Below are 18,211 nucleotides of genomic sequence, written 5' to 3'. Positions count from 1 at the left end.
TCTCTTATTTACAACGTTTCGTAAGTTAGCTACACACACTAAAACCTGTCCAAAGGACCTCATATTACTTTTATACTGTCTGAGGACTATCTCTGGTCATGACCATTGCGTACGAACGTTGCGTACGAAGCTAAGTACCCTAAATCTCTGCATCACCAGCTGAGTCGAGGCTTCTGAGTTTCACGAAAACATCGCTTCCTGAAAGAAAACATGAATCATATTTTGCATCGGAGTGATTTGATGACCTACCCCATCCATCCAATGAGACTAAGTCTAAGGAGCCACCGAAGTACCTGCGAATATTCTGTTAAAGAGGAAGAGGCTAGTTTGTGAGCTCACATACTTTGCATAAAGCCTACTCATTGGCAACCCATATCCCAGACCAGCGATGGTTCCGAGGCCAACCTGCACACCCTTGCCGGTGATCTCTCCGAACAGGTTTCCATCCGAGGTCCCTCCGCCATCGATCATGGCGCTCCCACCGATGTGTTGAGCTGCATAAGGACCTCCCATATCCTCATCTTGGTCGTTGCGTCCTGCGGTTGTGAACGCATAAGAAAATATACGCGCCATATTGGCAGGCGAGACGCCACCGCCCTGATCCCGGACCCGCAGAGATAGGAATGGTGAAGAAATGGATTCGCCCGGAGATGGCGATATCGTGACTTGAACGGGAGGGAGCGGTCTGGAGGACGCCGACCCATGGTGCTTGTGGTGTCGCTCTACAGTGGCACGGAACGCGTTCTTGAGGATTTCGGTGAGGATGTATTCAAGATGGACAGGGATGTATCTGCTTGTTCGTCAGCGTTTATGACCTCATGAAAAGCAGAGAACGCACGCAAAGGTGGCATCGGGGTGTCCATTGATCATGATAGTCGGGGCTGTTCCAAGGGTGGCTTCACATAGCTCACTGACGAACGAGCCACACATCCTTATCATTTCTGCTGGAGAACAGTGCATGTTGACGACACCGTGGTGGAAGGAGGAATCTCCTTTGGAGAGCTCCAGAGCTCTGGATAGAGCGATGTGTTGCTCTGCTATCAAGCGTACGCCCATGCGGTTTCGGATGGCACCGTCAAGGAAACTGCTTATCTGCGTGGGTGACATGTAACGAGAGCATTCTTGGAAGCTGAAGGAGGTTTAGCCTTAAAGAAAGTATGCTAAAGGGGAGCAATGTAGCGACATACCCCTTTGCCATGGTTGGGATGTCATTGCGGTGGGTTTCAACTAGCTGTTCGAGCTGGGTGGTGAACACGGCATTCTCTTCGAGAGACGAGACGGGAGGATGTGTTGCAATGAGCTGAAAGCTCTCTCTGTAGGCTGCAAGGGTCTTAGCTACGTAAGGGTTTGTGCCAACGATGAACGGGAGTGCCTCGAGGTTGCGAACGCGCGTGGCGAGTCTGCGAGGAATCTCAGAGAGAACATAGGTAACAGACTTGAGGATAGACTGTTCGGTGAGCGGCTGGCCAAATGCCACAAGATTTGTTAGCGTGAGAGGGAGCGGCAGGTGAGAAGCATGATGGGCGAGCAGCTGGGCGAGCTCAGCCGAAGGAGGTTCTGGTGCTTTCCGGACCTGGTAGCCGCGAGTAGAGAGAGAAGTACCAGAAGTACTGGCTGTTAACGTTGAGGATCGACAGCGAATTCGAGGAACGCGTCTGAATGGGTGGTTCATTGAAGCTCTAGGGACTCGGATACGCGACTCGAGTCACTCGACTAAGTCTGATTATGAGCGCTCGGATCTGCAGCGTCATATGTCGCGTTCCTGATTGCGGACCACGACAGCTCCGGATCCGTGAGGGTTCCCTTCGGAACTGGCATCCGTTGACAGCCCCGTCCTACCTTGCATGCCTTGCAATTGGCACACGCAAAACCGGATCTTGCAATCGCTCGAACTTCTGACGTCTTACATCTGCTATGAACACATTTATTAACTGTGAGATGCTGCTACATGTCCATATAGGTAACGATGCCGGATTGAATATAAGGTAAATCTAGTTGTACACCTGGTACAGAGGCCTGTGGAACAATTCAGCATCCAACCCACTTTGAATGAACTAAGGATACTGACGTGGAGGAGAACTTCGTTCCTTGCCGAACCACCTTCTCGACTGCATCCAGGAAATCTCTTTCTGTAGCCATCTTCCGCCGCGCCCGAATGGCAAACATACCAGCTTCAGTAGCCACCGACCGCAGCTCAGCACCCGTCGTGTTAGGGCATAAACGGGCGATCAGATCGAAACGGATGTCTCTTTCCACAGACATACTAACGCAGAGTTGTAGTGAATTCGCACATGGGATCACAGGATGCTCTCACCTTCGTGCATGGATTTTCAATATGTGTGCCCGTCCCTCGTTGTCGGGCAAGGAGAATTCCACCCGGCGATCCAAACGACCCGGACGAAGGAGTGCAGGATCAAGCGTATCAGGCCTGTGGCATATTAGGACACTAGTCATAATGGAACATTTCAATTTGAATTTACCTGTTGGTGGCCATCAGAACCTTGATGTTCCCTCGAGGATCGAAACCATCAAGCTGGTTGATGAGCTCCAACATAGTCCGCTGCACTTCATTGTCACCACCCGCTCCGTCATCAAACCGAGCACCACCAATGGCATCAACTTCATCGAAAAAAATGATGCACGCCTTCTTGCTACGTGCCATCTCAAACAGCTCCCGGACCATCCTGGCACCCTCTCCTACATATTTCTGGACAAGCTCAGAGCCAATGACACGGATAAAAGTGGCGTCTGTTCGGTTTGCTACAGCGCGAGCGCAAAGGGTCTTGCCGGTACCAGGCGGTCCAAAAAGCAGGACACCTTTGGGAGGGTCGATACCTAGCTTCACAAAGCGTTCTGGGGAGAGAAGCGGTGTCTCCACCACTTCGCGCAGCTTCTCGATTTGTTCCTTGCAGCCTCCGACGTCGGAATAGGTGACATCGGGCTTTTCCTCGACTTGCATCATGGTAACCGAGGCGTCGATCTTGGGCGGTAGGGGTATCTGGATCTGATATTTCGTACGATCTACTCTACAATAGCGGGTTAGGAACACTATATCAAAGATGCATGGACCAATTGACTAAGCTCACCCGACGCGCATGCCCTCTTCAATGTCGGTCGGGGCGACACGCTCACCCAGACCAACCACGAACTTGGCAATCTGTTTGATGTTGATGACGTATTGGTCCTGCTCGTCAGCGCCCTTTTGACCTTGTGCGGCTCCAGCAGGGTTGACAGAGCGAGCAGCCTCAGCTTTCTTAGGGTCCAAGGGTATTATCTTGGTGCAACGGGCTACCTGCAGGGGGTGTTCGCCCATGCGCATGCGGTCGGCTGCGAGATCCCAAAGGTTGGGAGCAGCAAGGCCAGTGTCGGACTCCTTGACACCTAAACAGGGGTGAATTCTACTGATCGCACAGAACAGGAAGGTATCTGAACCCACCAAGTTTCTCATCAATGCGCTTTTGCACATCTTTGATGTCGTTCTCAATCTTCTTAAGCTTGGACGCGTAGGGACCTTGACCCTGGAGCACAGTGAGCTATGATCTATAGAGAATGCAGCGTATGCATACGTAAGTCTTGAGGATCTGAATGTCATCCTCAGTCAACGCTAGGATGAGGTGAGATAGACGACATGTGAGTTAGCAATAGCACCGTACCCTGAATCTTCTCCTCCTTCTCGTCAACCTTCTTGTCATCTGCACACGAACGTAAGGAGTGCATTTAGACATCGGTCTGGGTGTGTACATACACTTTTCCCAGTCACTGGAGATGAGAAGTAAGTCAGCTGTGGTGAAGGAGAAATATGTTCAGCGACGCACGCTTTCGGAGGCATGTCTGATTGTCTGTCGCGGAGGGATATGAGGAGGACGGGGATGAAGAGCGCGCGGTATCTTTGTGGCCCAGAAGTGACGCGTCCCTTTGCGCTGACCTGCTTATTCGAGAAAGCAGCCACGTGAGGAATGGCAGGCTGCGCGCGTCGGGATTTCCCGCGGGCGTTCAAAGTCCGCTTTTAGGTCGCAGCGGCCACAAGGCCCTGACTGAGGAACGAGACTGGGAGAGCATCAGACAGTCGTAGTCGCTGTCTGCAAACACAACCGACAGCAGATACCTTCCACTCACACACGAGTGACTAATACCACGCCATGGCTGGCGCACTTCAGAATGCAAAGCGCGATCTTCCAAAGATCAGAGACGAGGACAGGGAATCAAGATTCGGCCAGGTCTATGGCGTATCCGGTCCCGTCGTTGTCGCCGAGAACATGACCGGCGCAGCTATGTACGAGCTCGTACGCGTCGGTCACGACGAACTTGTCGGAGGTTCGTCCACACTCCAATGTTAGATTCACGCGTCTCAGTCATTTGATCGCTTAGAGGTCATCCGTATCGAGGCCGACAAGGCCACTATCCAGGTTTACGAGGAGACGTCCGGTGTCACTGTCGGCGATCCTGTCATGCGCACAGGAAAGCCGCTCAGTGTCGAACTTGGTCCAGGTCGGTTCTCCCAGTACCATGCACAATCACACTTGCTAACGCGCACTAGGCTTAATGGGTAACATTGTTGATGGTATTCAGCGGCCTCTTCGCGTAAGTGAATCTAGTCAATCAGGGGAACTCTTGCTCAAGAGATGCAATAGGCCATTCAAGAAGTCTCCAAGTCCATCTACATTCCCCGTGGTATCAACACCGAAGCCCTTGATCGATCTCTCCAGTGGGACTTCACCCCTACCTCCTTCAAGGTAGCTTGCCAGCGAGCCACCTGCCTTCGTCTGATATTCACGCATCCGTAGGTCGGTGACCATGTATCTGGAGGAGATATCTTCGGTGGAGTCTACGAGAATTCGCTCATTAACAACCACAAAATCATGCTGCCACCTCGCGCAATGGGTACTATAACGCACATTGCCGAGAAAGGTAGTTATGCGGTTGATGTTAGTCTTCCTTTGTCAAGATCATGTTTAGTTGTGTATGTTTGGCTAAACTCTGCGATAGGATGTGGTTATGGAGACTGAATTCCAAGGGAAGACGACAAAGCACACGCTGATGCAGCTCTGGCCCGTCCGTGCTCCTCGTCCCGTGACCGAGAAGCAAACCGCCGATTTCCCTTTACTGACTGGTCAGCGAATCCTGGATGCTCTTTTCCCGTAAGCTCACGGCATTGCATAGTTATCTGTCGCTGACCTTCAATTCAGTTGCGTACAAGGTGGTACCACCGCCATTCCTGGCGCTTTCGGCTGTGGCAAGACGGTTATTTCCCAAGCCTTGTCCAAGTTCTCTAACAGCGACATCATCGTTTACGTTGGTTGTGGTGAACGAGGAAATGAGGTATATTGCTCTTATCTCTTTATGAACGTGAACTGATCTTGGCATTGTCAGATGGCTGAAGTATTGATGGAGGTAAGCTTATGCAAAGCACCGTGTTTTAACATTCTGCTGACATCAGTGTTTTAGTTCCCTACCTTGACCATGGAAGTTGGCGATCGCCAAGAACCTATCATGAAACGCACGACTCTTGTTGCGAACACCTCCAACATGCCTGTCGCCGCTCGTGAAGCCTCCATCTACACCGGTATCACCCTGTCAGAATATTTCCGTGATCAGGGCAGTAATGTTGCCATGATGGCTGACTCCACCTCCCGGTGGGCTGAGGCGCTTCGTGAAATTTCTGGTCGTCTCGCTGAAATGCCTGCCGACTCGGGTTACCCTGCATACCTTGGTACTAAGCTTGCTAGCTTCTATGAGCGAGCAGGCAAGGTCAGCTGCCTCGGTAGCCCACAGCGGCAAGGTACGGTCTCTATCGTTGGAGCGTGAGTGTCTCATCTTGCTCGAACGTCTTCTGGCCCCTTATGGTCACCTCAGCGTGTCCCCTCCTGGTGGTGATTTCTCCGATCCGGTTACGTCTGCAACACTCGGTATTGTGCAGGTCTTTTGGGGTTTGGATAAGAAGCTGGCCCAACGCAAGCACTTCCCATCCGTCAACTGGAACCTTTCGTATTCCAAGTATACTAAGGTGCTTGAACCTTACTACGAGAACACGGCACCGGGCTTCGTGGAGCTGCGTATGAAGGCAAAGGAGATTCTCCAGAAGGAGGAAGACCTTGCCGAAATTGTCCAGCTCGTTGGCAAGAGTGCTCTCGGAGAGAACGATAAGATCACGCTCGAGGTTGCGCGAATGCTTAAAGACGACTTCCTGCAACAGAATGGCATAAGTGAATACGATCGCTTTTGCCCTTTCTACAAGACAGGCGCAATGCTTCGCAACTTTGTCTCGTTCCACGATTCGGCGCAAAAGGCTGTTGTGCAGGGCGATCTCACATTTTCGAAGATCAAGGACTCCGCTAGCGATCTTATGTTCAAGCTGTCGCAGATGAAATTCGAGGTATGTTCACGGTCCTATTCACCGATGAATGGCGGGTGCTCATGTGAATATAAGTCTCCATCACAAGGCCAGGATTCAATTCAGCAGAAATTGGACGCCCTTCACACGGAGATCCAAGAGCAGTTCCGTCAAATGGTAGAATAGACCGTTCGCTCCTCGTTTGGTTTGCAACCTCTGTCTCCGATAACGTATTTTAATTCTAGTTTTTTTTCTGCTATTGACCTGGATTATTCTTGTCTTTTTGTACGAGACGGACCAGCTGCACTCCAGCACGTTCCATCTAACCAAGGGTGACGTCCATGTTCTTGAAACGCACGACGAAGAGCCCCTTGCAGCTTAACAAGCCTTTTGTGTACATTGACTGCTACTGACAGTCTAACAGCTACATTGTTCTGTTCGGAATCACCGATTGTTATAGGTTCAAGCATCGGATCGGACACTATATGGTAAGGTACGTCATTCTATGATGAATGTATGAAGTAACTCCTAACATGTGCGAATGGCTGCTGAGCAGGGCGTCCATTCTCCGCTGGGTCATATAGCAGGTTATAAGAAGAGCAACCCCAGGGCATCGTTTGCTTGCTTCTGAACCCTCAATGAAACTGTTGCACCTCCTCGTTCCTCTGGTATGGGCTTCTGCCCCTCTAGCAACACAAGCTTCTGCTCCTCCCAGGGATCTTCACGGGCTACAAGTGCCTCTTTCAGGAGCTTTTGACAACGGTATAGGGGCGTCGGCGTCCCAAGAACGTACCATATATCAGACCCTCAAGTCGCAGAAGAGGTTAGTTGGTAGTGACATGATACGCTGACTCTCCCGCTAAGGATGTAAAAGGTTTTCCCGGTTGGTGAAGGCTATTGAGCTCAATGACGATGTGGTTGCGCGTCTGGATGATCATGACGCGGAGTAAGTCGTTTGCGTGTCTTTGCTTCTCTTTTTCTCTTTCGATGACACCACCTTCAGCATTACCTTTTTTGCCGTTCCTAACTCGGGTTTACCCTCTGAGCGCCCTGACGTTGATGAGGACTATGCATATGGTCCCACGAATCTCAATGGCTATGACCTCGGAAGGCTCATCGTCAATGCCGAGGACCTCAATAAAGCTCCTTGCAGTTTCGAAAACGATAAACGAAAGCAATCCCTCGCTCGAATTGTTCGGCGCATTTTGGAGTACAATATCATACCAGAGAAACTTGTGGCTCACGATTTAACCAAGAACTCTACGTACGCGACGAATTTGACACTCTCCGACGGTTCTTTGGACTACAAGCCTCTGCGCATTTCAGTACAGTCCGACAATATCCCGCCGAGGCTACGCCTCAACAAGGTGGTCGACATTGTTAGACGTGATGTTATGGCGACAAATGGTCAGTTTGCCTCATTCAACAGTCGTTAGCTTACTTACATCCGGTTAGGAGTGATCCACTTTGTTAACCTTCCAGTGCTCCCGCCCCCGTCTATCTTTCAGGAGGCTTTCCTGGTGCCTCTGATTTTCTCGTATGCGGTGCGTTGCCTCCCAGTGTTGAGCAATAGGCACTAATGGATATGAAGACTACTGCTGTTCAGCGCGTTGATTTGACGGGTGCGCTTGATCGCTGGTACACGAAAGACGCGGGCGAAGGCAAAGGAAACTTCATGGGGGCCGCCGCAACTACTGCATTTGTTCCTACCTCAGCCGCATTTCAGATATTACCGAAGAAACTTCAGCTCTACCTGTTCTCGCCTTTTGGTGAAAAGGCTCTCAAAAAGATTCTACAATACCATATCGTACCCAACACTGTATTCCATTCAGGTATGTGCCAAAGATGTAACCAGCTTTTTCGTGCTAATTGCTTGTAGACTACTTTCACGAACAGAATGTCAAGCAAAAAGCTGCTCCCCCCCAGATGACCTTCGACTTTACGGAGCCTATGTTTGAGCAGCTAGCTATGGTTCCCTACGATGTCGTCGACGATTCTGACGCTGGCGCGGAGCTATTCAGACCCAGGCTTCCTCGTCCTGTCTACTCTTACAATGCTACACTGCCCACGCTGTTGAAGGGCAAGGAGATTTATGTCGAAGTCGCCCGATATAAGACCAAGTCTTCGATTCCGGGGCCGTCGTACCACTTCACTAAGTTCTATGTGAACGGCAAGCTGGTCGTCACATATGACATCCCTGCAAGGAACGGGGCTCTTCACGTCATTGACACACTGTTGGACCCAAGGGCAGGAGAGGGTCAGGCGGCCAGTGAGAATAGCTGGGATGATTGGGAGGAATGGCTCCCTCAATGGGCTCTTGAGGCTTGAGAGTCTTCAGCCGTAGTTCCAGTCACATCAGCTGAACCCTTTCATCCGCGTAGATCAAACGTACACATCTGCGGACCACATGCTAAAGCCGTGTACAGTAGCCGTACTACAGATTGTAAGATATTTAGTGTTCGGGCTTCCAAAACAGACATTTGGATGACTTTGTTTTCGTTTGTCCAGCTTACTCGGATGAACGATATCAGTAAACATGAATTCTGGAGTTCATCAAGGCGTTCTCTGAAGGCATGGTCATTCATTCTGACCGTCAGTGACAAATGCTAGTAGGGCGTCTTGATACATAGCTGCCTAATGACAACATGAGATCAATGGTCACAGTCGTTGTACTCAGGGGCTAAGCGCCTAGCATTGAGTTGAAGCAACCTTGCTAGCAAGTTCTACTGTAGTCCTATACGGTAAAGGAAACATACACCATGTCCACTCCAGAGCGGGCCCCTGCTGCCCGTTTGGATGGAAAGGCCTCATTGCGTTCCGTTTCATCTCTCATTGGTCTCCAGCTCTTTTCACGTATTGCCACATTCGCTTTCAATCAAATTCTCTTCCGTTATGCATCTCCCGAAGCCTATGGAACGGCTGCTGTTCAGTTCGAGCTCATCTTGAGCACCATCCTCTTCCTCAGTCGTGAGGGTGTTCGCAACGCTTTGCTCAGAGCTTGGCCTCAGAAACCTACTTCCCCCCATCACGACTCTCGCCCTTACAATGCTGCTCTCAATCTGGCCTCTGTTCCGTTGGTCGTCGGCCTCCCTATCGCTGCGGTTACCACCTTATCATACATCTTCGCGGCCTCCAAAGACACACAGTCCCAAGCACTGTTCCAACCTGCAGTCCTCACATACGCTATTGCTGCAGTTATTGAGCTCATGAGCGAGCCTCTGCATAACCAGTAAGCCGTCATCATTTGTTGATCTCATTCAACTAAATGTTTCAGGGCTATGGGAGAAGGTCTTACCAGTGTGAGGGTTAGCGCAGAAGGCCTCGGCATAACCGGGAAATCTCTTGCAACCTGTGGCATGTTGCTTTTTGACTCGTGGAGTGGTTATGGTGGTGAGCTCGCCTTGCTTGCGTTCGGGCTTGGGCAACTTGCGTACAGTGTCCTTGTCGTTGTGGCATATTCTAGTCGCTTGGGTTGGCCTCAACTTTGGCCTGTGCGATTGACTGGCATCTTCCCAAGGTTCGCCGTCTTTCCAATCGTCTCGCTAGCATTCGCTAAGTTCTATTCAGAGAATCGGCGACGGCCCAGTTTTCATCTTTCTTCAATACCGAGGCCCTCCAGCTCGCGCTTTCAATGACGTATCATTCATTAATAAAGCACCTATTGACTGAAGGTGACAAGGTCATTGTCTCATGGTGGAGCCCCCTCGATGGTCAGGGTGGTTACGCACTGGCTGTGAACTACGGTTCGTCCATCTAACAATGCATTTATGATGCCGAATTAGTTGACACGTCCGAACACATCAGGCTCTTTGGTTGCTCGGATTGTATTTCAGCCTGTTGAAGAAATTTGTCGACTGTACTTTTCCAAGCTGCTTTCAGAAACCAATACTTCCAAGGCGAAAGCTCAGCGAGAATCAGACTCAGCAAACGCTTCGAGTGCTTTGATGACGCTGATTTCTGTACAGCTTGCTTTTTCCGCTCTGGTACTCGTGTTTGGGCATTCATACTTGCCCATAGCCTTGCATGTGCTGCTGCCTCCACAATACCTCGCGACTAGTGCCCCTCAGGTGCTCTCTGCTTGGGTGTGGTATATCCCTTTCCTTGCGATAAACGGAGGGTTAGAAGCGTTTCTATCTAGCGTCATGACTCCTTCACAGGTCAGGAGCCAGAGTCGGTGAGTGTCCATACGTTCTCAACTGCGATGGGTTTCTGAAATATCCTCAGCTGGATGATTGCCTTTTCGGTAGTCTACATCTCGTCAGCGATAACCCTATATTCCCTGGGTTTTGGAGACGCTGCTCTTGTTTATGCCAACATTATCAACCTTAGCGCTCGCATCGTCTATGCCCTGGAGTTCACAAGCTCTTATTTCCTGAACGTAGGTCGGCCTCTCGACTGGCGAGCTGCCTTGCCTCATAAATATTTTGTGGCCATGGTGTGGCTCTCATATACCTTGATTGAGACTTATGCACGTCGCGCCGCTGTCATGAAAGCAGTTGAAGAAAGCGGGCGACAAGCTGTCTTTTCCCGTGTTGTAGTTAGTCACATAGCACTTGGAGGTGTACTCGGTATCTTATGTTTGACTTCGTGGTGGATCTTAATTGGTTCCTCTCTTAGGTCGAGCTATTTACACCATAAAAAGGACTAGGTTGTATGTCTGTTCATGAAACTTCCCTATACTCCGATGTGACTCTACATATTGCTAGCCCGACACCGATTTTACAATATTACTTGTTTATGTGAATGTGCTGAGTCAGGAGATAACCGAAGGATTGTTCAGGGGCTATTTCGTCCTACTCTGTAACTTGCTGCGCGCACATACTGACACGACCGGTTACCCGACGACCTTTTGTGTCCCTTCGCGTGTTAACGGCTTCATTACTCGTTCTCCATAAACTGAGGGCTCTGAGGACTGCAGGAGGATGTTCGCGAAGGGCTCGGAGACGGTGATTGACGACATCGACGAGGTGAAGTCATCTACGCATTGTATGGCCATTGATCCTTAACCGCTACGTGCCCAGTCGCAACTTACCGGCGATAATGGGGAACTTTATCTCTTCCAATGGGTTTCATATGTTGAGAAGGCTCTGAAAGCTGTTCACGCTGTAAGTGGCATTGAAGTTGATCTCGAGCGCTGCATGACGGCCATTTTGATAGGATGAGGTCAACGCGAAACAGCAAGTGATCGAGGCTACATTACTCAAAGTTGTCAATGGAAATCAACCTTATCCACCCCCTGGGCGTGCTTTGAGAGATCTTCTAGTCAAATGCTATGTAACACTTTACACTCGAGGGGACACGCGAAGCCTGTTCGACACATTCCAGACCTTCATCAAGATTGCGGGCGATGTGAAGGCACCCAATGACTTGACAAAGATGTGCGCACATCGTTCCTATCGGTTATCCTTCTGATAAGCTGACGATACAACAAAGCACAGCCTATAGTGCACTTGGAGCACTTATGCTGGCTTTTGGTTCTAATGTTAGACCTTCCGAACAGAATCTGTCTACGTTGCTGATCATCTGACAGCACATGTCGTTCATGGCGGAGCTTTCCGTCATTGTTCAGAAAACACTGAAATCATCCAGCGTATGACTCTCCTCAGTTTCGGTTTCAAGCCACCTTGATCTAAGTCTTGTCGCAGTCACCTCATATACGATATCATGCCTTGGTTTCTATGCGCAAAGCACTCGAGACAGCTCGGAAAGCACTCCCTGATAACACGGCTAAAGATGTGATCAAGCAGCTGAAGAACGCGCTTAATGACAAGGCACTATCAGTTCAACGAGCTGCAGCAAACGTGCGTTACCCTACTTCTGGGTGAGGGCCCTCGCTGATTCATCTATAGGCTTTGGCCATCATGTACACCCCTGAAGAGTTCGTAACGTTGGCGGATGTCGAGTCCACAATCACACTTTGCGTCCGAAGTGGAGAGAATGCAGATCAATTGACTAGACAAGCCTTGGCCCAGCTGGTGGGACATCTACTTGCAGCTACTCAAGTTGAAAGGTCGGCTCCCATCCCCGAACCTCCGAAAGCGAAGAAGGGAGGGGAGGATGCAGCGGAAGAGTCCACGCCTTCTCATGCGATGGCGGAAAACAAGAAACCACTGCTTACGCCTTCGGAGATGCTCTCGCAGTTGTCGACACACTTCCTCAAGAACCAGACGTCTCGCAAGTCTCGTGCAAGTATCTTTGACTTCTACGTGGCTCTGATTCAAAAGCTTGGTTCTGAGTTTGCTGAGACCAATTATTCTCTCATTGTCAGTCATTTCATGACGGAGATCGCTTCCAGCTCGAAATCGTCTGCCACAAGATTTGATAAACTCTTTGTTCGCAAAGCTGTCGGCGTCATTTTGAGGGAACTGATAGCTGTCCGGATGCTGAGCGAACAAGGCCAAATCGCTGCTATTCAAGAGCTGAGCTCCGCCTATTTGAAGAAATGGCCCGCTCTTATGCCTGGCCAAACCTCGCCAAGCTCCCTGATTCTCACATTAGCGCTACAAGAGGTTTCTGCGTTGCTTCAACAGCTGGGAAATGCCCCACCACCTCTGCAGGTGTGTTGCTACCTAAACTTCCTCTATTCTTTGCCTGGCTAACTCACGAGCTAGGATGCCATTCTTGACCCTCTCATGAACTTGTTGTCTCATCCAAGCCATACCGTCCGCATTAACGCCAGCTGGACTCTGCGGTGTTTTTGCCACTCCACTCCTCTCCGGTTGCAGAAAGCAATGCATTCGGTCGCGGACTTGCTACGAAGAGACATCGAATCTATGCAGTCGCTAGCTGCTCCGTCCGATGTGGACAAGCGTGCCCTAGGTCACGCGTATGGGCTCGCAGCATTAGTGGCTATCATACCCCTCCATCCCCTCTACGTTTCCTTCGATGCAGCCACTGATGTTCTCGATACGGCCACGCAATTGCTAAAGCGCGCTAGCGAACACGACGTACGTATCGCAGGCGCCGAAGTTGAGATAGCTTGGACATTAATTGCTGCGCTGAATTTGCTCGGACCGAATTTTGTTCGCCCTCATTTACCACAACTTCTTGTTCTCTGGCGAAATGCTCTACCGAAGGCAACAAGCAAGGACGCTATGAACCGTAGTCCGTCGGAATGGGAATTCCTCTTGCATGTCAGAGAGAGTGCTCTTGGTGCCATCTTGTGCTTCTTGAAGCACAACGCCACTCTGCTTACTTTAGACGTCGGCAGAAGAGTATCGTCTTTGCTTAGTAACGCTCTTGCTTTCAGCAACAGTTTCGACTCCCAGTCGATTGAGGACAGTGAAGCACCTTCCCTGGAGCAAAAAGGCCTTTCTCTTCGCGCGCGAGAGGCGGCTCTTCGGCGCAGAATATACCAGTGCTTCACAGCACTTGGATTATCGACCGTCACTGAGTCCACTCAGTCAAGTCTCCTGCAGTCTGCGACTACAATATTTGCCAATCCTGAAGGGCGTATGCTAGGTTCTGCAATGCAGGCAGCGATCGCCTCTTCTTCTGGCAGTTTCACGTCAATTTGGCAAGTAACTGATGGCTTTGCGTATGGCGTAACTACCGTACCGTTAGTCGACGAAGAAGATGTAGATACCAATAAGGCGGCTTTGAACATTCACAAGGCCGGTCAAGGTAACGAGCTCATCGAGGGTTCCCTAACCCTCCTGGTAGGTTTTCATGAAACATCCTTCCGTACCTTGCTCAATGCATTGCTGCTAGCTTCGAAGACCCATTTTAGGCGCATGTGAGCACGATCCATTGTCGCTGTGCCTACCGACTCTCGAGGAAGTTTTGGCATTGGACATCCCGCCGCCCACCACGGGAGTCGTGGATGAAGCAATCGTTCTCTTCTCTCAACTACTCCCTCTGCAAGATGTGACTTCCACCGCTCGTGTAATCAGTGGGCTGGTTGAGGCACTACGGTCTCCAAAGCTAGAGAAAAGTCCAGGCCGCAAGGCCGCCATGACTGTTAACATAATGGTTGCCATTTTACAGACTTTACGCCTTTCGACGACGATTCACTATCGTCAGGCAAAGGAGACTCTAGGAAATCCACAAGTCACTTCGGTGTTGGCGCCATTCTTGAAGGTAAGAAAGCGCGTGTTAAAGAGGACCAGTAAATGTTGACTGCAACTCTACTCCAGGACATACTGATAGATGCGGACTCTAGCCTGAGGATGGCCAGCAGTGAAGCACTCGGGCGCCTTGCCAACGTCGCTGGGACAGCTTTCCTGACGAATCAGACCAAGACATTGGTAGATCACGTCGTGAATAAGCGTGACCCGCAAGGTCGGGCTGGCTGTGCTCTTGCTTTTGGTGCGATCTACTCCCATGTTGGTGGTCTTGCAGCTGGCCCCCTCCTCAAGACAACTGTCAATATCTTAATGTCTTTGAGTAACGATCCTCATCCACTAGTGCATTTCTGGTCTTTAGTGGCTCTAGCACGCGTGGTGCACGCGGCTAACTTGGCGTTCTCACCTTTCATCTCAGCCACTCTGACTCTGATGTTGAAGATTTACTTGTCAGAGCACCATGAGACCGAAGGAGGCACTCTAAACAACGCTAATATGAGCGGCGAGCTCCAGGCATCTCCTGTAGTTTGTCGCATTGTCGACGCAATCATTACCGTGTTGGGTCCCGATATGCACGAATCAGAACGAACTAGGACCCTCATTCTGGATCTTGTCAATGGCTTCACTGTTGATCTAGACGAAATGGTATCCATCGAGGCAATCAAATGCATCCAACACCTCCTAATGTTTTCTCCTGAGCATCTCGATATCCCAGAAGTCGTGAAGTACTTCAGGAGTCACCTAATTTCCTCCAGGCGCCCTTTGAAACGAGCTTCCATCGATGCTCTATATCAGCTTGTACAGAAAGATGCTCTGGAGATGTCAAAGCTCGGAGGTGATCGTATGGTAGAAGATTTGTTTTCTATGCTAGATGATGACCCTTCCGTTGGCGGGGTGCGAGAGGTTATTAGCTCGTGGCTTCAGCAGACTGCAATCCACAACCCATCTGCATGGATTGACCTTTGTCAGCGGATCATGCTGCGTTCAACTGCCTCTCAGCAGATGCTGCAAACCAACAACACGTCGATGGATGATGAGGGACAGTCGCTTAGTGTGTCTATTCAGGACTCAAGTCGTAGTCAAGATGGGCCGGTTGCTCTTACTTCTCGCTGGAGAACGCAGCTTTTTGCCTTGCATTGCCTTCACGACATCTGTACAGTCGTCACAACCTCAGGTCGCATGGAGCATATAGATCTACTTCTCGCAAAACGTCTCCAGATTCCGACTCGAGGGCTTCTAGTCTCGAGGCTTCCTGACTTGATTAAGATGGCGTTTACCGCTTCAGCAGCATACGTCATTGAGATCAGGTTGGAAGGGTTACTTGTACTGAAGGATGTAATTGAGGTAGGTCCCCATCCTGATGACTTGACGAGAGTGGCGAAAGACACTAAGATATGTCCAGACTTTTCGCAGTGCTCCCGATCCAGAGTATCCAGAGGCACTCCTGCTGGAGCAGCACCAAGCTCCTATTGCGGCTGCACTCACCCCAGCGTTTTCTGCTGATTCATCGCCAGAGATCGTGGCTGCTGCGATCGATGCTTGTGCAGTCTTCATCGGCTCCGGCGTCGTCAAGGACGTCTCACGTATGGGCCGAATTTTGAAGCAATTAACGTCTGCCTTGGAGCAAACTGATGGTGTGTCTGTCAGAGTAAGGTGTATGCATTGTTAACACTTTTGTAGAGGCTGGCAACCTTTCCGTTGGCAAACTTATTGACATGAGCCCGACTGCCTCAGGTATGCTCAGAATCTCCGTTCTTGCTGCTTGGGCGCAGTTGGAGCTCGCTAGCACCAAGCAACTATACCTGCAAGACGTCATACGGCCCTATCGTTCTGTACTCGCACCTCAATGGGTTGCCTGTCTACGAGATTACGCGCTGATTCGTGCTGATTCGGAATTTGTCCATGACACGTCGTCTGTTGTGGACTCCTCTTACACGCAACTTGGGAAGGTTGTACTGCTACCTGTAAGTCATGACGTTGTATAGGAGCGCAGTGAGATGACTCACAATGGTGTCAAGTTCTATAACAGTGCCTGGCCACTTATCCTGCAAGCGGTCGGCAAGAACATGGAAGAGGCCGAGCAGCACATGCTGAACGCAATGGCGGGTCAAACTGACTCTACGCCAGCAGCTCCCGCCAGAAACACGAACGAACCAGTGCCCACATTCTTCATAGTTTTAGGAATAATCTATGAAGCATTAGTTACATCCCCTCCTGACTCAGTATCTCACGAAGACATCTCCATAGCTTCTCTACGAACGCTGAAGTGTCTTGCAAGCCCCCGGTACTCAGGCAAAGCGCTCTTAGAACCAACAGTCTTCAAAGAACTCATCAGCCTCTGCAACCGTCTTGCTATGGTAGAGCCTGCAGGCACCCTTCTCTATCTCACGGAGGTCCTACAGACTTTGGTGATGTCCTTTGATGATGGCTCTCATGGATCGTACGTTCTATTATGCAGTGCACCATTGGTATAATGCACACATGCCCCCATAATAGTGAGGCCTTCCCCCCTGACTCTATCCGGATGCACTGTTCAAAGATATGCGCACATATGATCCGACATTCCGTCCAAGTTTCCAGCATGCCCTCCATCCGTACGTCATTCGCTTCCTGTATGAGTTCCTCTTCTGAACATGCAACAGAAGGCGATGTTGTCAATATTGTGAAGATGATCAACGGTGCATTTTCGACGTTTGAGACCATTGCTAAGACCTTGAGCGGAAGTGTACGAGAAGACGTTCGCGGTGTTGCTTGCATGCTCTTTGCAGGTGAGCTGAGCTTTGAGCCCGTATTGATATGCCGCTTGGTGACTTTTATTGCAGAGCTACTGAAAGATGAAACCCGCGAGCTCGACCTGAACACACCTTTGTTGCCATGTTTGAAGGCACTACTATCCATTCCTATTGACTCATCCCCAGAGGCAAAGGACGTATACAGCAAACTCATATATGGCCTCCTTTCTTCCTGTCTTCTTAACGTAGATGAAATGCGGTTAGTTGTATCGTTACTAATCCCCGCATAACTTTGCTTAACCCGTTGTAGCGGACGAGAGGGCGCGATATCAACTCGGAAAGTGAAAAGTAATCTCTTGGCTGCAGTCCTTATCATTACCATTGTCCCTCGTTCTATCAAGGTCGCTCGTGGTGTGGTCGAACACCTGTTTTTCCTCATCACGCAGAAACTTGACGAGGGTGAAGAGGTATATACCAATCAACTTTACGTGACTACCTTGAAACTGATTCTCTTGACCTCTAGATGGCACTCATTGCTGTGCATTGCGCTAAAACTGTGGCGATCGCTGCATCTGAGAATGAGCTGTTGCGAGCTTCGAGTCGCAGCCTCCTCCCTGGACTTATAGAGTATATAGCAAGGCTTTCTCCTAAAGCAGACGAAAGCTTTATGAATGAGCAACAATTGACGTCCGTCGAAGAGACATGGAAGACATTCAACGCTTTCATTTCAACCCTGCCACAAGACAAACGTTAGTTGACGCTATCGTGTAAACTATGGCTGGCTCATAGTTTCATTGCAGGATCTCGCTTGTTGGGTGTCATATTGCCGACAATGACTCTATGTTTGCGACCTTCTCAGTCAACGCTGAGCCCATTACATTCTATCACTGTGAAACAGCTGCTCAGTTTTGCTACATCATCGCCGGATGCGTTCAAAGAAGCAACTAATCATCTTGATGTTTCTGCCCGAGAGCCCTTGGAGCAGTCTCTCCGCCGAGCACTGGGAGGTAACGGACAGGGAAACCAACAAGCTGCCAAACCACAGATATCTCTCAGGTCGTTCTGATAGACATTCCGATGCTGTA

At 50.1% G+C, this 18,211-nt stretch overlaps 5 protein-coding genes across 5 annotated transcripts; 4 read left to right on the top strand and 1 right to left on the bottom strand.

Moving 5' to 3' along the window:
* Positions 1–139: 139 nt before the first annotated feature.
* Positions 140–3,761, bottom strand: CONPUDRAFT_47291 (26S proteasome subunit P45; the record flags this gene model as incomplete). Its single annotated transcript, XM_007765811.1, has 12 exons — positions 140–194; positions 246–293; positions 344–790; positions 839–1,129; positions 1,188–1,573; positions 2,065–2,263; positions 2,315–2,428; positions 2,481–3,026; positions 3,087–3,381; positions 3,437–3,518; positions 3,604–3,692; positions 3,746–3,761. Coding segments are annotated over 12 exons (2,568 nt in total), but the record flags the coding sequence as incomplete, so codon positions are not given.
* A 378-nt stretch (positions 3,762–4,139) lies between these two features.
* Positions 4,140–6,517, top strand: CONPUDRAFT_48765 (V-type ATPase; the record flags this gene model as incomplete). Its single annotated transcript, XM_007765911.1, has 11 exons — positions 4,140–4,314; positions 4,369–4,488; positions 4,538–4,581; positions 4,632–4,733; positions 4,785–4,925; positions 4,987–5,138; positions 5,187–5,319; positions 5,371–5,391; positions 5,446–5,801; positions 5,854–6,373; positions 6,428–6,517. The coding sequence occupies 11 exons, from the start codon at positions 4,140–4,142 to the stop codon at positions 6,515–6,517; spliced, it is 1,854 nt and encodes a 617-aa protein (XP_007764101.1).
* A 452-nt stretch (positions 6,518–6,969) lies between these two features.
* Positions 6,970–8,696, top strand: CONPUDRAFT_135107 (FAS1 domain-containing protein; the record flags this gene model as incomplete). The annotated part of the gene is made up of 6 exons (XM_007766656.1): positions 6,970–7,154; positions 7,206–7,277; positions 7,335–7,738; positions 7,787–7,875; positions 7,923–8,163; positions 8,211–8,696. The coding sequence occupies 6 exons, from the start codon at positions 6,970–6,972 to the stop codon at positions 8,657–8,659; spliced, it is 1,440 nt and encodes a 479-aa protein (XP_007764846.1). The 3' UTR covers positions 8,660–8,696.
* A 394-nt stretch (positions 8,697–9,090) lies between these two features.
* Positions 9,091–11,040, top strand: CONPUDRAFT_118091 (Rft-1-domain-containing protein; the record flags this gene model as incomplete). The annotated part of the gene is made up of 5 exons (XM_007766655.1): positions 9,091–9,560; positions 9,606–9,848; positions 9,899–10,074; positions 10,136–10,505; positions 10,556–11,040. The coding sequence occupies 5 exons, from the start codon at positions 9,091–9,093 to the stop codon at positions 10,977–10,979; spliced, it is 1,683 nt and encodes a 560-aa protein (XP_007764845.1). The 3' UTR covers positions 10,980–11,040.
* A 213-nt stretch (positions 11,041–11,253) lies between these two features.
* Positions 11,254–18,192, top strand: CONPUDRAFT_87787 (clathrin-coated vesicle protein; the record flags this gene model as incomplete). The annotated part of the gene is made up of 19 exons (XM_007766654.1): positions 11,254–11,298; positions 11,353–11,436; positions 11,489–11,709; positions 11,765–11,813; positions 11,862–11,921; positions 11,977–12,132; positions 12,181–12,888; positions 12,943–13,989; positions 14,042–14,410; positions 14,467–15,738; positions 15,797–16,028; positions 16,075–16,358; positions 16,413–16,834; positions 16,891–16,988; positions 17,037–17,162; positions 17,217–17,385; positions 17,437–17,593; positions 17,650–17,875; positions 17,927–18,192. The coding sequence occupies 19 exons, from the start codon at positions 11,254–11,256 to the stop codon at positions 18,190–18,192; spliced, it is 5,991 nt and encodes a 1,996-aa protein (XP_007764844.1).
* Positions 18,193–18,211: the final 19 nt, after the last annotated feature.

This window comes from Coniophora puteana (assembly GCF_000271625.1).
Source record: "Coniophora puteana RWD-64-598 SS2 unplaced genomic scaffold CONPUscaffold_2, whole genome shotgun sequence".
Taxonomy (NCBI): domain Eukaryota; kingdom Fungi; phylum Basidiomycota; class Agaricomycetes; order Boletales; family Coniophoraceae; genus Coniophora; species Coniophora puteana.
Note: the sequence above shows the minus strand (reverse complement) of the source record. Positions and strands in the feature narration are given on the sequence as shown.